The sequence below is a fragment of the Callorhinus ursinus genome, unplaced genomic scaffold (assembly GCF_003265705.2).
Source record: "Callorhinus ursinus isolate GAN/ISIS: 27379988/994484 unplaced genomic scaffold, GSC_fseal_2.0 scaffold9, whole genome shotgun sequence".
NCBI lineage: Eukaryota > Metazoa > Chordata > Mammalia > Carnivora > Otariidae > Callorhinus > Callorhinus ursinus.
Genome location: NW_027397071.1, coordinates 10,796,340 through 10,821,363, shown reverse-complemented (window position 1 = coordinate 10,821,363; position 25,024 = coordinate 10,796,340). Strand labels below are relative to the sequence as shown.

Here is a 25,024-nt window from a genome sequence, read left to right as displayed (position 1 = left end):
CCTTCTCTCACTAGTTGTCCACCTTTGCTGTTATGCTTAGCACGGCCTCACAGCATGGATCGGATAGTGCACTTCTACACTCTCCATATATTTGTAGACCTGTTCTTTAACAGTTTGTAAGAACCATCTGGGGCTAAAGTTTTCTTCATGGGAAATTTTTTAATTACTGATGCGATGTGTTTGTTTAGGTACTATTGGCTATTTCTTCTTGATTTAGTTTTGGTAAATTATATCTGTCTGGAAATTCTTCTATTTCATGTTTTCAAATTTACTGGCATAAAATTATTTGTGACATTATCTTTGAAAAATTTCTGATGTGTCTTTCCAATCATTTATTATTTCCATTTATTATTATTTCCATCTCACTTTTTTTTAAGATTTATAAAATTTATTTATTTGACAGAGGGAGACACAGAGAGAGGGGGAACACAAGTAGGGGGAGTGGGAGAGGGAGAAGCATGCTTCCTGCCGAGCAGGGAGCCCGATGCGGGGCTCGATCCCAGGACCCTGGCATCATGACCTGAGCCGAAGGCAGACTGAGCCACCCAGGCGTCCCCTCATTTCTCTTTTTTCTTCATCAGTCTCTCCAGAAGTTTGTCTTTTCCAATAACCGATGTTTGACTTTGTTGATCCTGTTACAGTATCTCTGCATTCTATTTCCACTGAGCTTCCTTAATTACCTCCTTCTTTCTACCTTCTTTGAAATTATTCTGATTTCTCCCTTTAAATTAGCACATTAATGCTCAGCCTTAATTCCTTTCTTTTCTTTTTAATTTACTTCTGTTTACTTCCCTTTCAGGTGTCAGACCAAGTAAAAAAGATGGAGGAATGGAGAGAGGAACACAGCTGGCCTGGGATGGGAGTGGCATGGAAGTGGGGGAGGGACCCTGTTCATATCACATCCACAAAGAACTCACTGGGTGTCCCCATGACCATGTGGAAGGACTGTCTGCTGGCGGTCAGGCTGGGGACATGTAGGCCAGGTCTCATCCTGGAGGGGCTCCTGGGGGCCCCATGGCCACAGGTGGTGGAGGCACTATCAGCATGGGGGGACCACAGAAAGAAGGCGCACCGCGGGGGCTGTAGCTCGGATGGATGCGGGGGCTGCAAAGGCTGCTGGTCATCGAGTGGTGGCTGCGGTGGCTATGCTTGCTGGGCACTGGCTCCCATGGCCCCGCAGGCTACTGCGGGTTGTGTGGTCCCACTCATTGCTGTTGCCACTCAACTTCAAGTCCCTGGCCTTCAGGTCCTTCCCCTTCTGCCGGTCACTGCCACTACAGATGGAGCCTCTGCTCCAGCCGCCTTCACTGTACTGACTGCAGCCACTGCCCCTGCCATAGCTGTACGCCAGCTCTGGGAAGCCCAGGTGCAGGTTGTAGGGGTGTGGGGGCAGCAGGTAATGGTAAAGGAAAGCCTTGGACCAAGGGGTGGCCCCCGGTGTGGCAAAGGGGCCAGTATGTCCTGGTAGAGGTGCCATGGAAGCCATCATGATCATGGAGGGACACGTTAGCCATGTTGCTACAAAGGTCTCTGAAGATATAGAAGCACGGCTCAGAGAAGGTGACCCTCTTGATAGTGGATGAAGCTGCTTCCAGAAGGCTGCTAGCATACTTGCTGGCCTCCTGCCAATCAGTGAAGCCTTCCACATTGTGGTACAGCAAGTCCACCACATCCAAGCCAATGAAAACACTGGGGATGGTAACCTTGAGTCACATGCGGCCACCGACCTCCAGCGCAGATTCAGAGGATACCATGTCTTTGATGGTGGTGGCCACGTCAGTGTGGAAGGACAGGTATAAGTCATCCAGGCACTCTGTGTCATAGATGGAGCTGGTGATGGAAGAGCCAGTGGAGGTGATGGTGCTCAGGACAGGGCTCATGCCATAAGCTGCAGGGTGGGTGACCCAGGATTCAGGGTCAGTAGGCCAGAAGGGCTCACTCCTGGACAGTGTAAAACGGCCAGGTGGACTTGGGTCCCAGCCCCCTGGCTGCAGTCAGGGTGATGACCCCAGTCTGTGCACAGTCTCATGCAAAACCCATACCACACCATCGTTACTCATGTTCTCACAGCTCACCTAGCTTGCCTGTAACAGTGCATCTTCTAGATCTACGCCTCCATAGCAGTCACAGCCCCAGCCTTCATGATAGAGACAATGTAGATGCCTCCATCACCATGCTCTTTGCCTTGGCCCACAGTGAGATGCACAGAAAGTTGTACTTTTCCATGAGAGTGACCATGATGATGCTGAGTGACACGGTGGAGTCCATGGTGCTGCTGAAGGACCAGGACCACTAAGGCTGTGAAACCTCCTGCTTCTGATGCCACTTATCTTCTCATCAGGTGTAAGGGGCTGCTCTGCTCTGTGGAGCTGCTGAACCTGAGGATGCAGTCACCCTCATCCAAATTGAAGAAGCTGGTGGTCTCCAACTCGCTGCTCATAAAGGCCAAGCTGGCTCTCACCACCGTTCCACCTTTGCAGTTCCATTTCACCAGGTACCATGTCTCCTGCCCATCCAGGTGGTAGATGATCTTGGTCTCACTCATGGCTCTGGCCTAGCACCCTGTGCACCCCTTAATTCTTCTCTAATACAAGCTTCAAAGCCATAAAACTCCCCCTACATACCACTTTAGTTATATCTCAAAAGCTTTCATGTGTGATATTCTTTCAAGTCAAAGTATCCTTGAATGTCTACTATGATTTCCTCTTTGACCCAAAACTTATTGAGAAGTGTATATCATATCCAAAACCAATGTATTTTTAGAACTTACTTCCACTATTAACTTCTAAATTAATATATATGGTCAAAGAAAATGGTCTCTGTGATACCAATTATTTCAAAATGTGTTAAACCTGGCTTTATGGTCTACTATAAAATCAATTTTTATACATGCTATAAGTACATGAGAAAAAAATTTTTCTGGTTTTTTTGGTACAAGGTTCCATTGTATGCCCATTAAGTCAAGCTTATTTATTTCTCTTCCATCTTGACTAAACTTTTTCCTCGGCTTGATCTAACAAGTATAGGAAGATATATGTTAAAATTTCTTACTATAAAAAATTTGTCAATTTATCCCTGGAATTCTATCAACCAGCTTAAAAATTTTATGTCTTTGGGGTGACTTTTAAGATTTTATTTATATTTATTTTTTTAAGATTATTTATTTATTTGTTTGAGAGAGAGAGAGAGACAGCAAGAGAGGGAAAACAAGCAGGGAGAGCAGGAGAGGGAGAAGCAGACTCCCCACCGAGCAGGGAGCCCAATGCGGGGCTTGATCCCAGGACCCCAGGATCATGAGCTGAGCCGTAGGCAGACACTTAACAGACTGAGCCACCAAGGCATCTCTTTGTGGTGAATTTTAAATGTGGTGACCCTTTATTTCCCATGAATGTTTTTTACCTTATAATTTTATCCAATATTAATTAGCTACTTCAGCTTGCTTTTAGTTTGTAGGATTTTGTTTTCCTTTTTCTTTCATCTATCTCTCTGTTATAGCAAATCTTGTTTTTATTTTGAGATACATTAAAAGTCCACTATAAGTAGGGATCATAAAAAAAGTAATATAGTTTCACACCACTGTGAGGTTAATAATATTTTTCTTCTTTCCCTTTTTCATTGTTAATAATATTTTTCAATTAGTATATTCTGTCACAATACTATGAAAATATTGAAATTCTTTGTCCCCATCAGATTGTACACCAAACTGAGAAAATCCTGGCTGACCAGAAGCAATAACCTCCTAACTTGCTCCTAACTCTTCTCTCCCACCCCACCACCCCCAAAAAATAATAACTTTATTTAACCTGCCCCATTTGGGAATGGAGGTGAAAGGAAAACAGGACCTAACATTATTTCAGGGCACATCTTGGTGGGGTTTTATTGTACTTAAAACTTATTTCTCCCATCCTATCTTCTGCTTTCTATTTGTCTCATTTTTTTCTTTGAATTGTTTTCCTCCTTTCTTTACTTTGTTGGAATGCCTGAATTTCGTGCTTGTTGATTTTCTTATTCCATTTTTCCCCTTACTGGTTTAGAAGTTATATACTCAATTCCTAGACTTTCAGCGGTTTACCCTGAAATTTTGCCATGTACACATAACAACAAAATCTAAAGTTATTATTTTACCTCCCTCTCCTGAATAAGAATCTTAGGACAGTGTGAAACAAATTATTCTCTCCTGACTCACTCTTCTTGTCTACTATTTCAGCTGTCCTTTTTCTTAAATCCTACAAATTGGTCATTATTATTACATTTATGGCTGTCTCCAATGGACCACTCAAACAGCTCATGGACCACCAGCTAAGAGACAGACCACCAGTGGTCTAGAGAGCATTCTGAGAAACACTGCCTGACCCATTGCCTGAACGTGCCCTTCACAACATGCTTCCACGTCTGAACATGTCTTTCCCTCTATCTAGAATGTCCTGCCCCTCACACTTTTTCACTAGGATAACTTCTACTCATTCTTCAACACATTCTTCAGTATTTTCTGAGGGCACATGATTACAAGGTGCTGATTACATAACAGTTAACAGGACAGAAGTGGTCTGTGCCCTCGAAGCTTAGTGTAGTAGGAAAAACAGGCACTAAACAATAGCAGCTAATAGCTAATATTCACTGAGCCTTTGCTAGGCATTGTTCTAAGCACTTCGCAAGCAAATTTATTTAATCCTGAGAACAATCCTATATACTTTCTATTGTCTCCATTTTATACACAGAGAGAGGCTAAGTATTTTGTCCTGGGTCACAGGCCTGGTAAGTGGAGTAGAATTAAGTATTTCATTTCAACCCCGGCATTCTAACTTCAGAAACTATATTTCTAACCACTAGGCTATAGAAATAAGCTCATGGTTACCACCTGTAAGAACCACAGAGCAGAGAAACAGGTTGCACAAATAAAGAAAACCGCTGTAGGGTGGGAGGGGGCAGATTTAGACAGCATAGCTCTCTCTGAGGTGAAAACTGAAGGCTTATAAAAGATAGGGGAGGGGAGAGGTTTAGTCCCTTAAGCAGTAAGAACTGCAAGCGCTCCAAAGTTGGAAATGACTCTTAGAGAATTCACAGAACTGAAAGAAACATGGTGGGAGCATTGTCCACAGATTTTGCCCATGCCTAGCTCTTCATCATATCCTTTAATAAACTGGAAAGTGTAAGTAAATATTTCCGAGTTCTGTAAGCCACTTTTACTAAGCAAGAGACACTAGGGCTTCATCCAGCCAAAGAAGTCAAAGTGGTTCTGGAAACTTTGGTGGTGGTCGTGAAGGTGGTTTTGGTGGGAATGACAAGTTTGGTGGTGGAGGGAACCTCAGTGGGTGAGGTGGCTTTGGTAGCAGTCGCGATGGTGGTGGACATGGTGGCAGTGGGGATGGCTATCATGGATTTGGTAATGATGGAAGCAACTCTGGAGGTGGCGGAAGCTATGATTTTGGCAATTACAACAATCAATCCTCAAATTTTGGATCCAGGAAAGGAGGAAGTTTTGGAGGCAGAAGCTCTGGCCCCCATGGTGGTGGAGACCAATACTTTGCCAAACCACGAAACTAAGGTGGCTATGGTGGTTCCAGCAGCAGCAGTAGCTATGACAGTGGCAGAAGGTTTTCATGACTGCCAGGAAACAGAGCTTAGCAGGAGAGAAGAGACAGAGAAGTGACAGGGAAGCCACAGGTTACAACAGATTTGTGAACTCAGCCAAACACAGTGGTGGCAGGGCCTAGCTGCTGCAAAGAAGAATGTTTTAGACAATACACATGTGTATGGGCAAACAACTTGAGGACTGTATTTGTGACTAATTGTATAACAGGTTATTTTAGTTTCTGTTCCGTGGAAAGTGTAAAGCATTCCAACAAAGGGTTTTAATGTAGATTTTTTTTTTTGCATCCATGCTGTTGATTGCTAAATGTAATATCTGATCATGACACTGAATAAATGTGTCTTCAAAAAAAAAAAATATTCAGTCCCCCACTCCGATTTCTCCAGAGAGGGGAGAGAGGCTTACAATAGAGTTAATAATTGAACATGCCTATATGAGGAAGCCCCCATAAAATCCCCCAAAGTATGGGTTCAGAGAACTTTCACATTGGTGAACACATCCATACCAGGAGGGTAACACAGCCCAACTCCACAGGGACAGAAGCTCATGTGCTTGCGACCCTCACAGACCTCACCTTATGTATCTCTTCATCTGGCTGTTCATCTGTATCCTTCATCATATCCTTTAATAAACTGGAAGATGTAAGGAAATATTTCCCTGCGTTCTGTAAGCTGCTCTGAGGAAGGAGGTCTTGGGAACCTCCAATGTGTAGCCAAGCCGGACAGAAACTGAGGGTAACATGGGGACCTACTACTTGTGACTGGCATCGAACTGAGGAGGAGTCTTGTGGGACTGAGCCCTTAACCTATGGGATCTGACACTATCTCCGGGCAGATAGTATTAGAATTAAGTTAAATTGTAAGGTACCAGGGCTAATGTCACAGATAATTGCCTGTTGTGGGGTGGGGGGGTGGGGGAATCCACACATTTGGTGACCAGAAGTGTCAGAAGTGAAGTGTTTCCTGTGTTGATAAAGAAGACACACAGAGAAAGGAAAAGGGAGGTTTTTCCAGTATAAACATATTCTAGTATTTTTGCTGAAGGAGCACAAATGCTAATAATAATAATAACCCAAAAGTATAAAAGAATATACAATTTATTAGCCATCAGGGAAATACAAATCAAAATAATAACGAGATACATTATACCCACGTAGATGGTAAAAAGCAAAAGACAACAAATAACAAGTGTTGGGAGGATGTGGAGAAACTAAAACCCTCATACATGGCTGTTGGAATTATAAAATGATGCAGTCACTTTCAAAAACAGTCTGGCAGTTCCTCAAAATGTTAAACATAGAGTTATCATATAATCGAGTCATTCCACCTCTAGGCATATACCCAACAGAACTGAAAACATATGTTCACACAAAAACTTGTACATGAATTATTCATAATAGCCAAAAAATGGAAACAACCAAACGCCTATCTACAGATGAATGGATAAACAAAGTGTGATATATCCTTACAATGGAATGTGACTTGGTCTAAAAAAGGAATGAAGTACTGATACATGCTACAAATGCATGAACTTTGAAGATATCATGCTAAGTGAAAAAGGCCAGACACAAAAGGCCACATGCTGTAGGATTCCATTTTTTTGTGAAATGTCCAGAACAGACAAATCAAAAGAGACAAAATGTAGGTCAGTGATTGCTGGGGGCTTGCAGAGGAGGAATAAGGAGTGACTGCTAATGGGTACTGGGTTACTTTTTGGGGTGATGAAAATGCTCCAAAATTAAGTAGTGGTGATAGTTACACAAGTCCGTGAATATATTAAAAGCCACTGACTTATTTCATTTAGTATAATCTCCTCCAGTCCCATCCATGTTGATGCAAAAGTTGGTATCCATCCTTTCTGATGGCTGAGTAATATTCCATTGTATACACGGACCACATCTTCTTTATCCATCCGTCTGTTGAAGGGCATCTCAGCTCTTCCCACAGTTTGGCTATTGTGGACATTGCTGCTATGAACACTGGGGTGCATATGGCCCTTCTTTTCACTACATCTGTGTCTTTGGGATAAATACCCAGGAGTGCAATTGCTGGGTCATAGGGTAGCTCTATTTTTAATTTTTTGAGGAACCTCCACACTGTTTTCCAAAGCGGCTGCACCAACTTGCATTCCCACCAACAGTGTAGGAGGGTTCCCCTTTCTCCACAACCTCTCCAACATTTGTTGTTCTTGCCTTGTCAATTTTTGCCATTTTAACTGGTGTAAAGTGGTATCTCAGTGTGGTGTTTTGTTTTTTTTTAAGATTTTATTTATTTATTTGACAGAGAGAAAGAGTGAGAGAGGGAACACAAGCAGGGGGAGTGGGAGAGGGAGAAGCAGGCTCTCCGCGGAGCAGGGAGCCCGATGCAGGGCTCGATCCCAGGACCCTGGGATCACGACCTGAGCCAAAGGCCGGCGCTCAACCGACTGCGCCACCCAGGCACCCCTCAGTGTGGTTTTGATTTGAATTTCCCTGATGGCTAATGTATGTCTTCTTTTGAGAAGTATCTGTTCATGTCTTCTGCCCATTTTTTGACTTGATTATTTGTTTCACTTTGTGGAACATGAGTAACAGCATGGAGGACATTAGGAGAAGGAAGGGAAAAATGAAGGGGGGGGAATCGGAGGGAGAGATGAACCATGAGAGACTATGGACTCCGAGAAACTGAGGGCTTTAGAGGTGAGGGGGGTGGGAGGATGGGGTAGCCCAATGATGTGTATTAAGGAGGGCACGTATTACATGGAGCACTGGGTGTTATATGCAAACAGTGAATCATGGAACACTACATCAAAAACTAACGATGTACTATATGGTGACTAACATAATAAAATAAAATTAAAAAAAAAAAAACAACCTTCAATTCCCTGGAAGAATGACTTCAGCAACAGAATATTACATGCCCCATACCCCACTGTCAAAATCTGGTTTACCCCTTTTCATTTTTTTAGTTTTTCATTTCCTCAGGAAAGCCTTCCTCATCCAGTGTTAACAATAGCAACATCGTGCCCAAGCTCTGAGACTTGGGCCCTCCTGTTGAGCGGCTGCTTTTTTTAAAAGAAATTCTGAACAGAAAGAAAGGAGGAAAATGCTACTGGTACAGATATAAAAGGAGATAAACTCAACAATAAAGCCATTTAGCAGAAACTTTTTAGATAATGTCAAAAACTGAAAGCATTCACAGGAATATAATATAAGCACCCTTTTCTGTTTTCCATTATCACAAAAAAAAATTAATTAGTCCTTTTAGTTGTTTGTAATAGAAGAATCTTCAAGGGCACTGAGACTTTAAGAGATTATTGCTCTATCCTGTGAAATAAAACATTAAGGCTGTAAAGGTTTGACTCACTAAACAGCTAAATTGATTACCCTGGGCAATAATGTTCAAACTGGCATCTCCATTTTCTGAGAGTTTAAATCGGTATTCCTTCGTGAACCTTTGGAATTTCCCACTTATCCAGTGACATGTAGGTTAAATAATGTGATGAATCTGCTAAACATCTTATCCTGGAACAATGAGTTCCATTATCACCTTAGAAACCAAATGGGAAAAATGGCAGCACGAAAATGCTTAGGTTCCTTCTCTATGGATTGAACACCTCACTGCCATTCCACTGCCCCAGGGGCCTTCCTTGCAAGAGAGAATCCAATATGAGCTTATACTTCCCACTCCTACACCTTAAATATGTACATACAAAACAAAAAGGAAGACAGATACTGAACACACATAATGAGGAATGGTTAAGGTGTAGAGAGTTTTCAGCTATACTTAAAATGAAGATCTTGAATACGAGATATGAAAATTAACGTCAAAGAAAGCCCACGACTGCCAGTAAGATAAAGAGCTTACCTTTGAAGAATCAACTCTGCTTGCTGTTCAGAAATAGTTAGACCTAGTATCTGGAGAGACTGGACAATTTCGGAAGCCTCAATTACTCCTTTAAAAAATGAAAAAGAGCATAAATCCAGACTCAGAATGGATAAGGATCTTAGAAATTCTGAATTTCAAATCTCTCATTTTTGTAAGGGAAAGCCTTGGACTCATTAAGGCAAAATTATGACTCTAGGTGAGTTACAGATTTGCTTAAATACATACCGCAACACCAACTCAAAGTTCAACAAATACACTAAACAAGTACACAGATGTTATCTCATTCAGAAATCATGAAGTCTCATCGGTAAATAATAAGAATCCATCTGAAGAAGAAGGGACTGAGAGCTTATGTGGCCTTACCGAGTAACAATATTAAGCAGCAGGACTGAGATTCAAATCAAGACACTCTGACTCCGAAGTAAATTCCATTAGGCTAGGACCTATTAATTTCACACATATGCATTTCTACATTTTAATAAATGACTAGGCAATTTTCATATGTGTAAAGATGTGTTGCGCGGGGTTAAAAGGAAGTAGAAAATGACTAAAAGAAGCCAAAGAGTGGGGACTATTCTTTTGAGAAATCTGGCAATAAAAATAAAGAAAGTGGGGATGGTAGGACAATGGAAGAGGGAAGGTTATTATTATTACTAGGGAAATTAGTGCATGTTTGTAGATAGAACGAGACAAAACAGAAGAGAGGAAGAAAGAGAAAATAGAAGCAATAAATGGGAGTGATAAATACTGCATTTCCCTCAAGCAGCTCAGAGACTCATGACCCCAAGACCAATATGCATGAAATAGGAGGAAATCAAACAAAGCATGAGAGGGTCTGCTGCCAAACAGTACTAACAGCGAAGTTCTCCAGGAAAAGAGGCGGACAAAAATTACTGTTAGTGGTGAAAGCAAAGACTTCATTTAAGAGACGGACTCTGAAGAAATCCCAGGATTTGGAAAGAATTTTCCTGGGGAGAGGAAAAGAGAAACATGAGATTCTGCATAATGTAAAAAACTGTTAGAGGGATCAATTTGTTTAGCAATGAAATTCCTTAAATGCCATTCTGAACATTCTCCGTTATAATTGCACTCTTAAAGAAATACAGTCAATTCTCATTATTCTTGGTAATTATGTTCTACAAGGTCACTATGAACCCTGAATTATTGAACCACTGTTCTTATGAGAAATACAGGGTTAGGTTCCTTGAACCTCCGGTCACAACGTATTCATCAACCAATCAATATAAAACCTTGTTGGTAAAAAATCTTGTTCTGGTGTGTATAAATACTATACAATACCATATTATAGTGTTGATTCTATAACAGTGAAACTCATGGCCAATAATACTACAACTCATGCTTGAATGAGGTATATCTTCTTGCATTTAGGAATGCTAGACAGCACTTCAGCACTATGCTTGGGAGCCATTGTGAACAGCAAAACCACCAACAAAAAGCACAAAAATGCAAGAAACATGGCACTAAGTGGACTGAAGAAGGACACTTGTTTACAGTATTAGAGCTCAAACAAGAAAGCAGAGCATCATTTACTTCTTTCTCAGCGAGAAATGTGCTCGCCAAGCAAATGAAGTCAAGTCCATGAAGGACTGCCAAAATGCCGGAAGCACTGATTTTGGAGTTACTTTTGGGGTTAAATTTTAGCAAGTAGGCAAATTCTCAAATACACAATCCACAAATATGCTTTGCTTGAAGAAGTCTGATACACAAAAATATGAACTTAAAATGAGAAACTCTTTGAAAATCTACAAACAAGATAAACTAAGTAAAAACTGTTTTAATTTACTACAAATGTATCACAAAATTTCACCTTCAATTATTTCCTCTGGTTCATGTAGAATTTTCTGAAATGGACAACTGATACGGGCACAATTTAAGTACCAGGATGACCCACCTCTGCTTATCTGGCAGATGCCCCTGAGGTGGCTCCATCTCCCAGTTACTGCCTGCCTCCACACTACACAGTCCTACCTACATGACTGAGCTGTAGTGGGCTCAAGATAGGATGAAAGTTTGCAGAAAAGCAAAGCTGGTTATAAGAACTGCCTTTTATGGGGCGCCTGGGTGGCTCAGTCGTTAAGCATCTGCCTTCGGCTCAGGTCATGATCCCATGATCCCAGGGTTCTGGGATCGAGCCCCACATCAGGCTCCCTGCTCAGCAGTAAGCCTGCTTCCCCCTCTCCCAATTCCCCTGCTTGTGTTCCCTCTCTCGCTGTCTCTCTCTGTCAAATAAATAAATAAAATCTTAAAAAAAAAAAAAAAGAATTGCATTTTGCTAGAAGATTGGACTAAGGCTAAACTTGGAGGCATGTAGTGTAAGGCTTCTAGGAGGTAACAAATGTTTGAATAGCACTACTTTCCACTACAAACTCAACTTCCTGGATGAGTATCACAGACTGGAAGCATCATCAAATCCATTCAAAGGGTTTAGTTGTTTGAAGAAATTTGCTTTATACCTAACTAAAGTTAAAGTTCTTTATTCAGTATAAACAAGGGGCCAACAAACTATGACCTACTGGCCAAATAAGGCCTGTTGCCTGCTTTTATAAATAAAGTTTTATTGGCACACAGCCATGTTTATTCATGTACATACTGTTTATGGCTGTTTTTGCACTATGATAGCAGAGATGAGTAGCTACAACTGAGACCACATGGCCCACAAAGCTAAAATATTTACTATCTGGCCTTTTACAAAAAAATTTGCCCACCCCAGGTATGAACCATATTTTTTCCTCAATCCATTTGTTTGTTTCTTGAATACCAAGTCTGCGAATGGAACAGCCCTGACTGTTCATATATAGGGAGGGATTTGAGGATGCATTTTAGTTTTTTTTATTAAGTTTATCTTTTTATTAAGTTTTGTAAGCGTTATAATTTTTAAAAATAAATTCCCACTTCCTATCAAAGGCTACCTCTAGTGATAAGGGTTTCATGACTCCTCCCTTTCTCCTACTGTGGCACCTGCTTTTTGCTCTACACAATGGGACTCTAACTTTAAACTATTAATCTAAATCATGAAACCATAATCCCAATCAGAAGATACATATTTGGGGTACCTGACTGGCTCAGTTAGTAGAGCATGTGACTCTTGATCTCAGGGTGGTAAGTTCAATCCCCACATTGGGGGTAGAGTTTACTTAATTAAAAAAAAAAAGATACATATTTGAAATGTTTATCTTTTTCTCCCAATTTTCATGATCAGAGAGTACTTGCCCTAAAGTAATTCTTTCAAAAAGATTATTAAATCTAAGATAATCTGAAAGTTTTTTAAATTTTACATTGTGCCTATATATGAACAAAAATAAATATCTCTTGCCCAGAGAACAAGGAAACATAGTTATTATTTTTAACCTATAAGTCAAATCAGTACAATATTCTATAGTGAACATATACACACAGCCCTATTCACAGATTTTAATTCAGTAGACAAGGCTATGCATAAGTTTTCTTCACTAAAAACAAATTCTACAGAAAAATCACATTACTATGAAAAACAAGTACTAAAACTATAATAATTATTTTCCAGAAAAAGAGAGACTAAATACATATTGTTTTATACTTTTGGAAATATGAGAGGTGCTTCTTCATAGCTGGTGATGAATACAAAATAAAGACATACCATCATTATTTTTGTCCAAACTCTTAAACGCCAATTTCATTTTTTTCTCATGGTCTTTAAGGTACTTCATAAATTCTTCAAAATCCAGCTTCCCATCTTTGTTGATATCACCAGTAGTAAAGATTTTCTATAAAAAAGAAAAGAGATTTTTAAAAATTATTTAAATGGATTATTATTTTTTAAACTACTAAATTATTTGGACATACTTATACTTTGAGCAGTCTGATTGGCTGTTCTCCTGTAAGACATGCATTTTATAAACTCCAAGATAAAAAACATACCCTTGACCTAGCATGGGATTTAGATGTGTAAAACAATATATTTCCTGAGGCTCCTGGATAGCTCAGTCGGTTAATCCTTGATTTTGGCTCAGGTCATGATCACAGGGCCATGAGATCAAGTCCTGCATGGGGCTCAGCAATGGGCAGGGAGCCTGTTCAAGATTCTCTCTCTGCCTCTCCTTCAGCCACTACCCCCTCCCGCAACCCAGTCACATTCTCTCTCTACCAAAAAAATAAATAAATAAATAAAAGCAAATACATTTATATTGTCACTGAAAAATAATTACTGTTATTTATTACTTTCACAAATTAGATTGAGGATCATATTCACCTGAAAATTACATCCTGATTACTCAACATATACCGAGATGTGCATAATCCAAGAGAAAATGGCACAGCTTTCTGGGGCCCCGTTTATGTACTAAAGTTTCATCTAAGAAGTTTATATTTCGGTCAATGGAAATATCAGGGAACAACTATCATTTTGGAAATTGCAAGTTAAAAGACATCTCTGACCCTATCTTTGAACAGCTTGATTTTTTAACCTTCTTATGGTAAATAAGGACTCTAACCTACAATAATATGAAAGACTAGGGTTTCCCTTTTGAATGTTCTTTTGTATTCCTCTGTAGAAATAAATGAAGACCAATCAAATGAGAAAAGCAAAGGCTATTTGTTCTGAGCTTACTATATAGCAAGGCAGTCAGCGTGGTCAGTTCTGGCTGAGACTCAAAGGCAGGCAGACAAAAGGGTGAGCAAGCTTTATAGTAGGGAAAAGGGAGGCTTCAGGTGTGCCCTGATTGGCGGCTCTTGGCTGTAGGCAGGCTAATGAGAAGTGGGGCATCCTGTGTTTGGTTAGGGGTAGGTATTTCCCTCTCTCTAGTTGGTCCTAAGTTGAAGGGGGGATAAAAATCAGGGAAACTGTCAGGTATCAATCAATTTCTGGCCACTTGGGGCTGACTGTTACAGAAATTATTTTGCTTCGTGGATTGTCTCTAGAGATGGCAATCTGGACTCCTGTTAAGCCTGATTTATGGCAGGTTGGTTCCCTGGGTTGTTTACTATAGAAAAGGGGTTGGCTTCCTGAGCAGGTTACCCTAAGTTGTGGGTCAAAGTTCAATTTTAAATATGAGCAAACCATTGTCCATACTTGTATACTCAGTCTCTGAGTATATACTACAGTATATATAGTATATATAGTATATACTACAGTAAAAAGCCAAATAAAACGTCATTCAAAAAACTTATCAGAATTAAAAAGTTGTATCTTTTCTTTCTTATCATTACAAAATGTAAGTACCATTTCTATTTTTTTTAACTGATGAATTCTTTATTTATATAAATAATTTTCTACTAGGGAAGCTGAAGACATGTGGGAGAAAATTCACATGAGAACCCCCTAAAGATGTCACTGTCACCTGAGGAAAAGCCACATCAGTATTCCCCTGAAATGTAAGGTTCTGTTGGGTTGATGAAAGTTTTAATATGTAAGCCCTCAGTCACCACTGGGTATACAAAGCCTTTATATGGCTCACACCACCTCTTAAAAAACAAAAGACAGATTTGCAACAAATTGTTTTGATGTTTGTTTGATAAATTGCTTTGAAATGGGTTTCAAAGAACTGAACTTGTTTATGGCATAAACCAGAATTTCTTTTGAAAGTTTAGTTTGTATCAAATAAAATACAAGTCACACTTGGAAATCTAAGTACAAGAATAGGTACATTTAAATAAACATAAAGTGGGGCGCCTGGGCGGCTCAGTTAGTTAAGGGTCTGACTCTTGTTTTCGGCTCAGGTCATGATCTCAGGGTCCTGAGATCGAACCCCACATTGGGCTCCCCGCTCAGTGGGGAGTCTGCTTGTCTCCCTCTCGCTCTGCTCACTCTGTCTCTCTCTCTCAAATGAATAAATAAATCCTTAAAAAGTAATAAATAATAAGCATAAGGGATATTTAGCTTTAAAAACGCTTCAAAAAAATTAAAAAAGAAAAAAGAAAAAGAAAACCACTTCCATTTTTGTTCTAGGAATTACAGAAACAAGTGAACTTTACAGAGATAACATTTTGGAATGGCCTGGTCCACAGACAACACCCAGTCCAGGCCTCTGATACCACAAATGAGAAAACTGAGCTGCAGCCCTTGGCATATAGAACATTCCCAAAACCCAGCTGCCCAATCACTGGATGGATGATGAAAGTAAAGACTCCCAAAGTTCCCACAGCCAGTAAGAAGAGTTTTACTTAATCTTAACATGACAGAGCTCAGCCAAGAGATTCCTGAGCACAAAGTACCGATGATCTGAAATGCATTCAACAGTCTTTGCTCTCCCGAATCTCCCACCCAGTCTGCTGCTGTAAACATCCAAAGAGCAAATATAATTGGAAAGTAATTATATTAAGAATTTCCAAACAGAAAATAACTTGGAAATACAGTGATAAAAATATGCATCAGGCATTACACGCTGAGACTCATTCTGTGATCTAGGCTGGGAAAAACAGGGATTCCCAGAGGATAAAATGCCGAGCTCAGTCTTTACAAGTGTGCTGATGAAGGCATGCTTGGGGGAAAGGTCAGAACTGGCGAGACCCCCAGGGTACAAGCCACCAGACTGAATGCCCTCCTTCCAGGAACAGAAACCAAAAGATAATATTAGACCATTTCCAACTACAACCCCCCCCACTCCCAAACACATAACACATATAGTGATTATCCCAGTTCCCCAAAGTGGGGAGGGAGCTTCATTGGCCTAGATACCCACCCAGGCTACCAATAACAGGTGAGTACATTGAACAAGGTGACCCCCCAAAACAAGGTGGTAGCCAACATGTTCAGCGCAATTTGAATTTGGGAGTTTTATGAGAGCCAGGGGAAATAAGAAAAATGCTTGAGAAAAGTATTAGCTGTGTTGTTATTCTTCAAATGGTAAAATGTTGGTAACCAACCTGAAAGCTATAGTGGGTCCCCAGGGGAAGCTGGGTAAGGTGTCAATTTGGCTTTCCCCATCTCTGCCCAAGGCGTCTTCGGGGCTCCCAGCCCCCACATCTCTCCTACCACAGCCCCACTGAGGCCCACCTGCCCTTCCTCCAGGAATTCAAGGACCCCTGTATCCTGCAGGCCCTCCTGAAACTCAAGGATATCCAGGGTCCCATCCTCATTATGGTCCAGGTGCCAAAAGAGTTCTTCATAGAGGACATCCATTTGGGATGTCTCTGGCAGCAGGGGTGATCCACGCTGTGGCCCCCAGGAGCCTCCCAGAGGTGGAAGTGAGAGGGAGGAAGGCGACCCTGCCCACCACACATCCAGTTAGCAGGGACCTACGATAGCAATGTCCCCCCCAACCCCCAGGCTCCTTCCGCGAGATAAAGCACAGGAAGGGGAGGGACCATCGCAATGTCTCCAGCACAGAGGCACGAGGTGCATCCGTGCGCCACGAGGGCCTGGCCTCTGCCCAGAGCCTCGGCTGCGACCACTGAGGGCCTGACCCAGACATGGAGGCCTCGGCGCTTGGGCTGCACTCCTGCGCCAGCGGATGAGACGCCCAGGCTTTCACCCCACTCCAGGAGGAACCTAGAGGGGACAACTCCTGTCCTTCCCCCAAAACTTCCAGAAAGACCTTTGCACAGGACTGTCTCTAAAGGTAGAGCTTCTTTTTAGAGAAAAGTGAGCGGGAGAGTGTTGGGACATGGACTGTGGGGCCATATTGACTGGTGGTGAAGTCCAACGTTTTAGTTGTTTCATCACACCTTCTTAGAAGCCTTCTTCTAAGGTTTAAGTACTTAATAGTGTGGAGGTTAGGAATTAGGGACCTAATAAAAATCTGCCCACTTGGACCTCTCCTTCTGTGATTCTACCCACCCCCAACTCCCATTTCCTTATCTTCACCCAGCACCTGCGGTCACTCCAGAGCAAGGCTACTCTAACCACCAGGGTCCCAGCTCAATCCTTACAGATGTTGGCAGCACACTCAGGAGGATAATCTCAAAATGGGCAGAAGTTAAGTCAGCTAGGATCACAGAGAGAAATCAGGAGGTATTCATAAACAATGTCTGTAGCTTCTTCTTAATCCCACTCTCCAAAGCCACTGAGGGCTCTGGCCTCCCTCTACACATACCTACGGTCCCTCACCTGCTCCACTGAAAATGTGTTAAGTGTAGTTTCACAGTAAAAATTCCACTTTTTCTGTAATTTCTTTTCCTAAACGTGGAGTACTCTTTAAAAAGTTGAATATTAAACTTCATGTGGAACAATGGGAACTCTCATTCATTGCTGGTGGGAATGCACTATGGCACAGCCACACTGGAAGACAGTTGGGCAGTTTCTTACGAAACTAAATACACCCTTACCGTACGGTCCAGCAACCATGTTCCCTGGTGTCCACCCAAAAGAGCTGAAAACTTATGTCCACACAAAATCCTCCACACAGATGTTTAGAGCAGCTTTTTTCATAATTGCCAAAGCTTTGAAACAACCAAGATGGCCTTCAGTAGCTGATGGATAAGTAAACTGCGGCACATCCAGATAACGGAATATTATTCAGTGCTAAAAAGAAATGAAGTATCAAGCCATGAAAAGACAGAGGAAACTTAAACGTATATTATATATTACTAAGTGAAAGAAGCTAATCTGAAAAGGCTACATACTATATGATTCTAGCCATATGACATTCTGGAAAAGGCAAAATTATGAACACATTAAAAAAGATCAGTGGTTGCCAGGGAGTTGGGGAGAGAGGGTGGAAGAATGAATAGGCAGAGCACAGGGGATTTTTTTAGGGCAGTGAAAATACTCTGTATGATACTATAAAGATGCATACATATCATTATACATTTGTCCAAACCCAGAGAACACCACCAAAAGTGAACCCTATGGTGAGCTTTGGACTTTGGGAGATGATGATATGTCACTGTAGGTTTATCAATTGTAACAAATCTACCACTCTGGTGGGGGATGCTGAAAATGGGGGAGGCTATTCATGTGTGGGAGCAGAGAGTCTATGGGAAATCTCTGTAACTTCCTCTTCATTTTGCTGTGAACCTAAAATTGCTCCAAGAAAATAAATTCTTTTTTAAAAATTCACAAAGAAAATTTAATCGGGCCATTATCTGTTAGCTCTTGCTCTATTCACTCATCCTGTCAAGCACTGACAACATACAGAGGCCTGTCACATGTCTGTGAAATACCCACAGGTTTGCCTTTAGAAGGAGGTTGCACCACAGTTAGTACTTAGTACCACTAAGTACCACTGTTTGCAATAAACACTTCCCCCCCCCCCCGCCAGAGCAATTGAGCAGTGGCAGACATCTAATGATGTTTCACAAGATGTGCTGTGTCCCAATCAAGAATGAATTCTCCCACACAAGAGAACTGTACAATCCACAGGGGCCCTGTGCACAGCAGAGAAGGCATGTAGCCACAAAGAGTCATCCAGACAGGGCACAAGAGTCCAGTGGCTTAAGGAGAAAAAACAGAAGTCATGGCCATAGTAATAAGGAAAACAGACAGAATTTTACACAAGGGATATGAAGGGCAAAACAGAGTCGATAGTCTCATCTAATAAAAAGGCAACTATTTTTGTTGTATTCAACAATTCTTTTCCACTTTTAAAAATTATCCCGTTCCTTACTTGCTTATAATTACCCCCACCTACCCATCCAACACAAACAGACCTCCTCTACAGAAAGTTGTGAGGACACAGTTGAGGGACCCTATCTGTCTTGTTCACTACTATATCCCCAGTTCATGGAACAGTGTCTGGAACTATTCAAAAATATTAACTGAATGAATTTAATATTTGTACTACTGTGTAGCTCTTACCATTCCTAGGTTACATTTGAGGTTTCCAAGCATTAAATAGTTCACTCAAAGTCACAAGTGTAGCAAATGGTGAAAACATTTGAACCCTGGTCTGAGTCCACAGCTCATGAGAATAACCACTACACACATTGCAGCAATGAATGAAGTAGAAACGATGGTCTACATTTCAGAGTGAGGCATCAAACTTTCTCGGCAAATCCTCTTGTTGTTTTCATAGATCCTCATAGACTTCTCAGTGGACGCTATGTGGCCCTTAAAAAGACAGCATATTTTAACTCAGACTGGTCAAAATGAGTCAAGCAGAACCCTTACAGTATGTTGCCTTGTGGGAGCTTATTTATTTCTAAACATCTTAACTGGAATGTTGATTAAAAAAAAATAATTCTGACTGTGCTAGGGTAAAGGCTGAAGGTTTAAGGCTGAAGCCTTAAACAAATGGGTAATAACTGACCAGGCAGAAAAGAAGGAATGAGAGCAATGCCAAGCAGAGAAAAGAAAATAAAGAGACAAATGTCTATGGCTGTGGCCCAGATGGGGAAACAGAATGTTGGGATTTCGGAAGGAGACTAACAGGTAGGTGAAAAGGGTATTTTATGCCTTACAAAAGAACTCTTCCATTTTTTTCATTCTTTCCAAAATAAAAAGTCTCAAAGAAGGGTAACATCAGATTTTAGAATATAAGGAGAAAACACAAAAGGTACAGATGTTATATATTTTAGAACATTTGACATAAATGTATTTGGAATTCATTGTTTTTCTTATACCATAATCTCCCTGCTATGATGCCTTAAAATGTACCTCTATGACTTCTCTATCGCATTTCCTTTAGTAATAAAGTTTCTAACAGCGAAAATGCTAATAAAATAAATCCCTCCTGTTAACAGAGGAATTATGCTATGGAGTGAAACCCTGAAAAGAAATTCCATTCAAAGCAATACACATTTGCTAAGCTACTGTTTTGTGTATTTTTCTTTTAGATTTTATTTATTTATTTGAAAGAGAGAAAAGAAAGCATGAGCAGGAAAAGGGGCAAAGGGAGGGGCAAAGGGAGAAGCGGGCTCCCTGATGCGCGGCTCGATCCCAGGACCCTGGGATCATGACCTGAGCCGAAGGCAGACGCTTAACTGAATGAGCCACCCCGGTGCCCCTAAGCTACTGTTTTTGTATGTGACCCTATTCCATCTGTAGTTGCAAATAGAAAACTTAAAGACAGAGAATCAAAACAGCCGTAGAATATCAGAGGTGGAGGAGCCCTCAAATCAGGTTGTCCAGTCCAACCACTTGTCAGACACTACCTAATCGTTCAGCATACACTCAATATCGATGGGGACAGACAGTCCTCAAGGAGCCCATCATCTAGTAACTGTGACATCACATTTTAAAGCCTTTTTTACATCAACTTTCATATCCAGTCACATGGGGTCTTGATAAAAGCTCTGTCCAGGAGTCATGGAAGATACATGCATTTTAAGAATAAGAGAAGTAAACCAAAGTTTAAATGACTTGACTCAGGCTACACAGTCACACCAAGTATGGAACTCATTGGCCAAGATCTTGGCTTCCCTTTTTGCTCTCAGCAATCCTCTGTTTTCGGAGTCCTGGGCCCCTTATGATGATAAATCTCTCCTAAGAAAGTTACAGTAAGAGTTTGTGCACATGACAGATATGGCAAACAGCTTAGTTTTAAAACTGCCTGTAATCTACCAGGCTAACTGAACACATTTGTCAAGTCAGCCAGCGCTGAACTCGGACACAGGAATAGCTTCATGCTCTACAAAACCTGTCCCCCTTTCTCCTCCACATACTAATAAAAGAGGCGCAACTAAAATGATGCCAAGATTGGAGAAGGAAAAAAATATCTGTAAAATCCTACTGGGCAAGATCCACTTTTTTCATTTTACTGCCTTAATTCTACATCTGGGAAATTTTTTGTTTTTTGGTTTTTGGGTTTTTTTGGCCTTCGCTGTTCCAAATTCTTCCAAGCCTAAATTGAAACAAAATAAGCATACTTCCAGCTAAAACTGTTGACTCTTCATCAGTTTATTTTCCTCACAATTTTCATTTGAGTAAATTAAAATTCAGATTATTTCCTCTATTCTTTAATAAATGTTCTAAAACCTGTTCCTTAGAGTACCTCAAATGACTGTCTTTGAGAATGTTTTAATGTGGCCTTTGACAAAAAACAAACATTAAGGAGGAGGAGGAGGGTGAACATAAAATAGAAAATACTCTAAAAAGCAGAACTTGCTTTGAAGTCTTTTCCCTGGGTAGTCTTGGAACACTTAATAATGGTTAGCTATTGTATCCCTTATGCCCGTTTTCTACACTCCACTTTTATGTTCCATATTCTTTCCATTTAAGGTCTGAAGGAACTTAAATGGACATTTGCCCTCTTCTCAATGCTAAATTCATTACAAAAGCTTGGAAACATGGAAAGGAGATAAAATCAGATGGAAATTTAGAAGGATTTCTCTTCAAGCTGGGTATCTGTCTTACATGCAAACTATTATCTTGAAACTTTCCCTTGAAGAGTCACCTCATAGTTCTCATTTCTAGGTACTCAAGTAGACAGTCTCCCTAATCCTTGACATTATGCAAACCCTTGACCTATGCCTCTGAAATTTTCCCCCATGAAGACTGACCACGTAATCCTAATTCCAAGTATTTGGTTGGCTACTGTTACCCAGGCTTGCCTCATAGCCCTTTCTTCCTCCATCTATTTCCCATACAGCCACCAGAGTGATCTTCCCAAAACTTAAGTCTGCCTGTGTCCCTCTCTTACTTAAAACTTCTCAAGGCTCCCATTACTCATATGAAATCCAAACCACTCAGTGGGCCCAAAATGTCTTTCATGACCTGGCCCCTGTCTGCCCCCGATATGACACTATTCTTCAAGAAGACCAACCAGTCACTAGGTGAAAAGTCGGTTATGTTGAGGCCTCCTATTTGGTAAGGGGCACTGGCTCACCCCCACAGGAATAGATACCTCTTCTAGGTAGGGGTTTCCCTTTCCTGCCCACAAAGGCTTAGACAGCACCACTATCTGGGGGCTAATGGAATGCCTGATCCACGGGCATGAAATCCCCACACAACATAGCATCTGACCAGGGAGTCTGCTTCATAGTAAAAGGTGTGGAAGTGGGCCCATGACCAAGAGATCCACTGGCCATACCATACACCACACCATCCAGAAGCAGCCATCCTCACAGGATGCTAGAATGGCCTACAGAAACCATAACAGAAGCACCACCAAGGAAACAATATTTGGCAAAAATGAGTTGCCGGCCTTCAGGATGCAGTATATGCACTAAATGAGAGACCTCTGTAGAGTTCTGTGCCCCCAGCAGGAAGAATACATGAGTCCAGGAACCAAGAGGCGGAAGCAGGAGCGGTTCCACTTACTAGCCTTCCGAGTGACCCACTGGGACTTTTTGCTTCCTACTCCCACAACTCTGGGCTCTGTAGGGCTAGTTTGTGGTCCCCAAACAGGACATACTCTTGCCAGGGAATACAGCAAGGGTCCCAGTGAACTACAAGCTATAACTGCCACCTGGACGCTTGGAATTCCTTGTGTCCAGGGACCAACAGGCAAGAAGTCTCCGTCTTAGTAGGTATACGCTGACCTCGATCAGCAGGAGACAGGGCTGCTTTTACGCAATGGAGACAGAGAGGAATAGGAATGGACTCAGGGGACCCATGTGGACACCGCACATGCTGTCTGCACAGTTATCACTGCGAACGGGCACACGCAACAACACTGGCTTGCAAAGCTCTGACCCCTCACAAATGAAGGTTTGGGGCACACCACCAGAAGTCACGAGGACCTGCAGAGATTACAGCGGAGTTTGAGTGGAATTTAAAGCAGACAGCCCAAAAGGGAAATTAGGAGTACCAGCGGTGACTAACTGAAGCAATGGGGACAGTAGTTTGTCCCTCTGGCCTCCCTGAGAAAGAGAGGCAGAGCACAATGAGGAAGCACTCCCCAAGCTGATAGAGAGACGCAGATCTGTGTTGCACGAGGGAGAGGTGGCTAGGTCAGAAGGCCCTTTGAGAGAACCTGCTGTGGGAGCCAGGCCAAACGACAGGCTGCCTGCCGCGGCACACCTTTGTGCCCGCAGCACTCACACCAAGTCCATGCTTGTCCTGGGCTGTTCCAGCCAACGACTAGTCGCAGCAGGGTACCAGCACGGGGCAGCCAACGACATAGGACTCCACTAACTGATAACATTTCCCCCAGGGACCCCCCCATTGGCTTAGTTGAGACTTTCTAAGAACTGCGCTTTGGTCTGAGGTTCTTCCCAAATCATTCCTTCTTGAACTCTTCTAACAGGGGTTAAATCTGTGTCATGGTCTTAAGACCTCAACTCACTCCTTTTTTCCCTCTCCCTTACCCTTCACAAGCATCTCTCCCCATAAATCTTTTGCACCCCCAATCCCATCTTGGTTTCTGCCCCTCAGAAGACCAGAACTGACAGTACCAAGAAGTGGTCCAATCGCAAGAGGTGGTAACATGTGGGGCGCCTGGGTGTCTCAGTTGGTTAAGCGACTGCCTTCGGCTCAGGTCATGATCCTGGAGTCCCAGGATCGAGTCCCGCATCAGGCTCCCTGCTCAGCGGGGAGTCTGCTTCTCCCTCTGACTCTGCCCCTCTCATTCGCTCTCTCTCTCTCTCATTCTTTCTCTCTCAAATAAATAAATAAAATCTTTAAAAAAAAAAGAGGTGGTAACATGGGATTTGGAAGCTGGCTCACTCACCACCCAACTCGCAAAGAGTTCTTATTAGGTTACCAGGCATTTTTCTAAGTACTTTACATATTTTAATTCATTTATTCTCCACAATAACCCTCTGAGACAGGTACTAGTGTTGCCTCTGCCACCGATGAGGAAACTGGGGCTAGAGAGATTAAGAAAATTGTGCAGAGAGGGGTGGGGATACAGGCAAAACGAGTGACAGGAGTGGGAGGTACAGGCTTCCAGTTATGGAATGAATAAGTCACAGGGATAAAAGGCCCAGCACAGGGAATACAGTCAAAGGTATTATAACAGCGTTGTATGGTGACAGATGGGAGCTACCCTCGTGGTGAGCAGAGCAGAACCTACAGGGATGTTGAATCACTATGTTGTACACCTGAAACGAATGTGATGCTGTGTGTCAACTATGCTTCAATCAAAAAAAGAGAGTAAAAGAAAATTGTCCAAAGTTAACTAGTAAGCAGCAGAACCAAGATTTAAACCCAGACAGTTTGATTAGCTTTTTCTTATTATGCATGTAAAAAGATGTTTTATCTGGCAAAACTATGGAGCCAATAAAAAGATCAGCAGTGGGAGCAGGGATGAATAGGCAGAGCACAGGATTTTTAGGGCAGTGAAAATCTTCTGTATGATATTATAATGATGGATACATGTCATTACACATTTGTCCAAACCCAGAGAATATACAACATCACGAGTGAATCCTCAGGTAAACTATGGGCTTTGGGTGATAATGATGTGTCAGTGTAGGTTCACCCTTGGTTTAAAAAAAGTACCATTTGGTTGAGTGATGTTGACAGTAGGGAAGGCTGTGCACGTGATATGCAAGGGCAGATGGTTATATGGGCAATCTCTGTACTTTCTTCTCAAACTTAAAATTGCTCTTAAAAAAAAGTTTTCATTAAAAAATGCTTATCTTATTTTATCCAGCATTTCTTGATATCTTGCAGTAGGAGGATTTTTGGTCATCTTGTCCTATACATGCTGGAAATACAAGCACTAATAACTGCTTTACAATTAAATTTTATCTCTTTTTTCCTATAATTATCTCAAACGAGCCACTGCCTTATTTAGGCTGTTTCAAA

General features: G+C 41.7%; 1 protein-coding gene and 1 pseudogene across 1 annotated transcript in view; both read right to left on the bottom strand.

Annotated features, from left to right (window-relative positions):
* Positions 1 to 25,024, bottom strand: part of LOC112824451 (mitochondrial adenyl nucleotide antiporter SLC25A24) — a 49,637-nt gene that overhangs the window by 22,061 nt on the left and 2,552 nt on the right. Inside the window, exons 2-3 of the mRNA XM_025872317.2 lie at positions 13,094 to 13,220; positions 9,436 to 9,523 (exon numbers count right to left, since the gene is read on the bottom strand). Of these exons, the coding sequence (XP_025728102.1) occupies positions 9,436 to 9,523; positions 13,094 to 13,220 (215 nt within the window). The remainder of the gene's footprint in view (positions 1 to 9,435; positions 9,524 to 13,093; positions 13,221 to 25,024) is intronic.
* On the bottom strand, positions 521 to 3,109 carry LOC112824450 (segment polarity protein dishevelled homolog DVL-3 pseudogene; annotated as a pseudogene).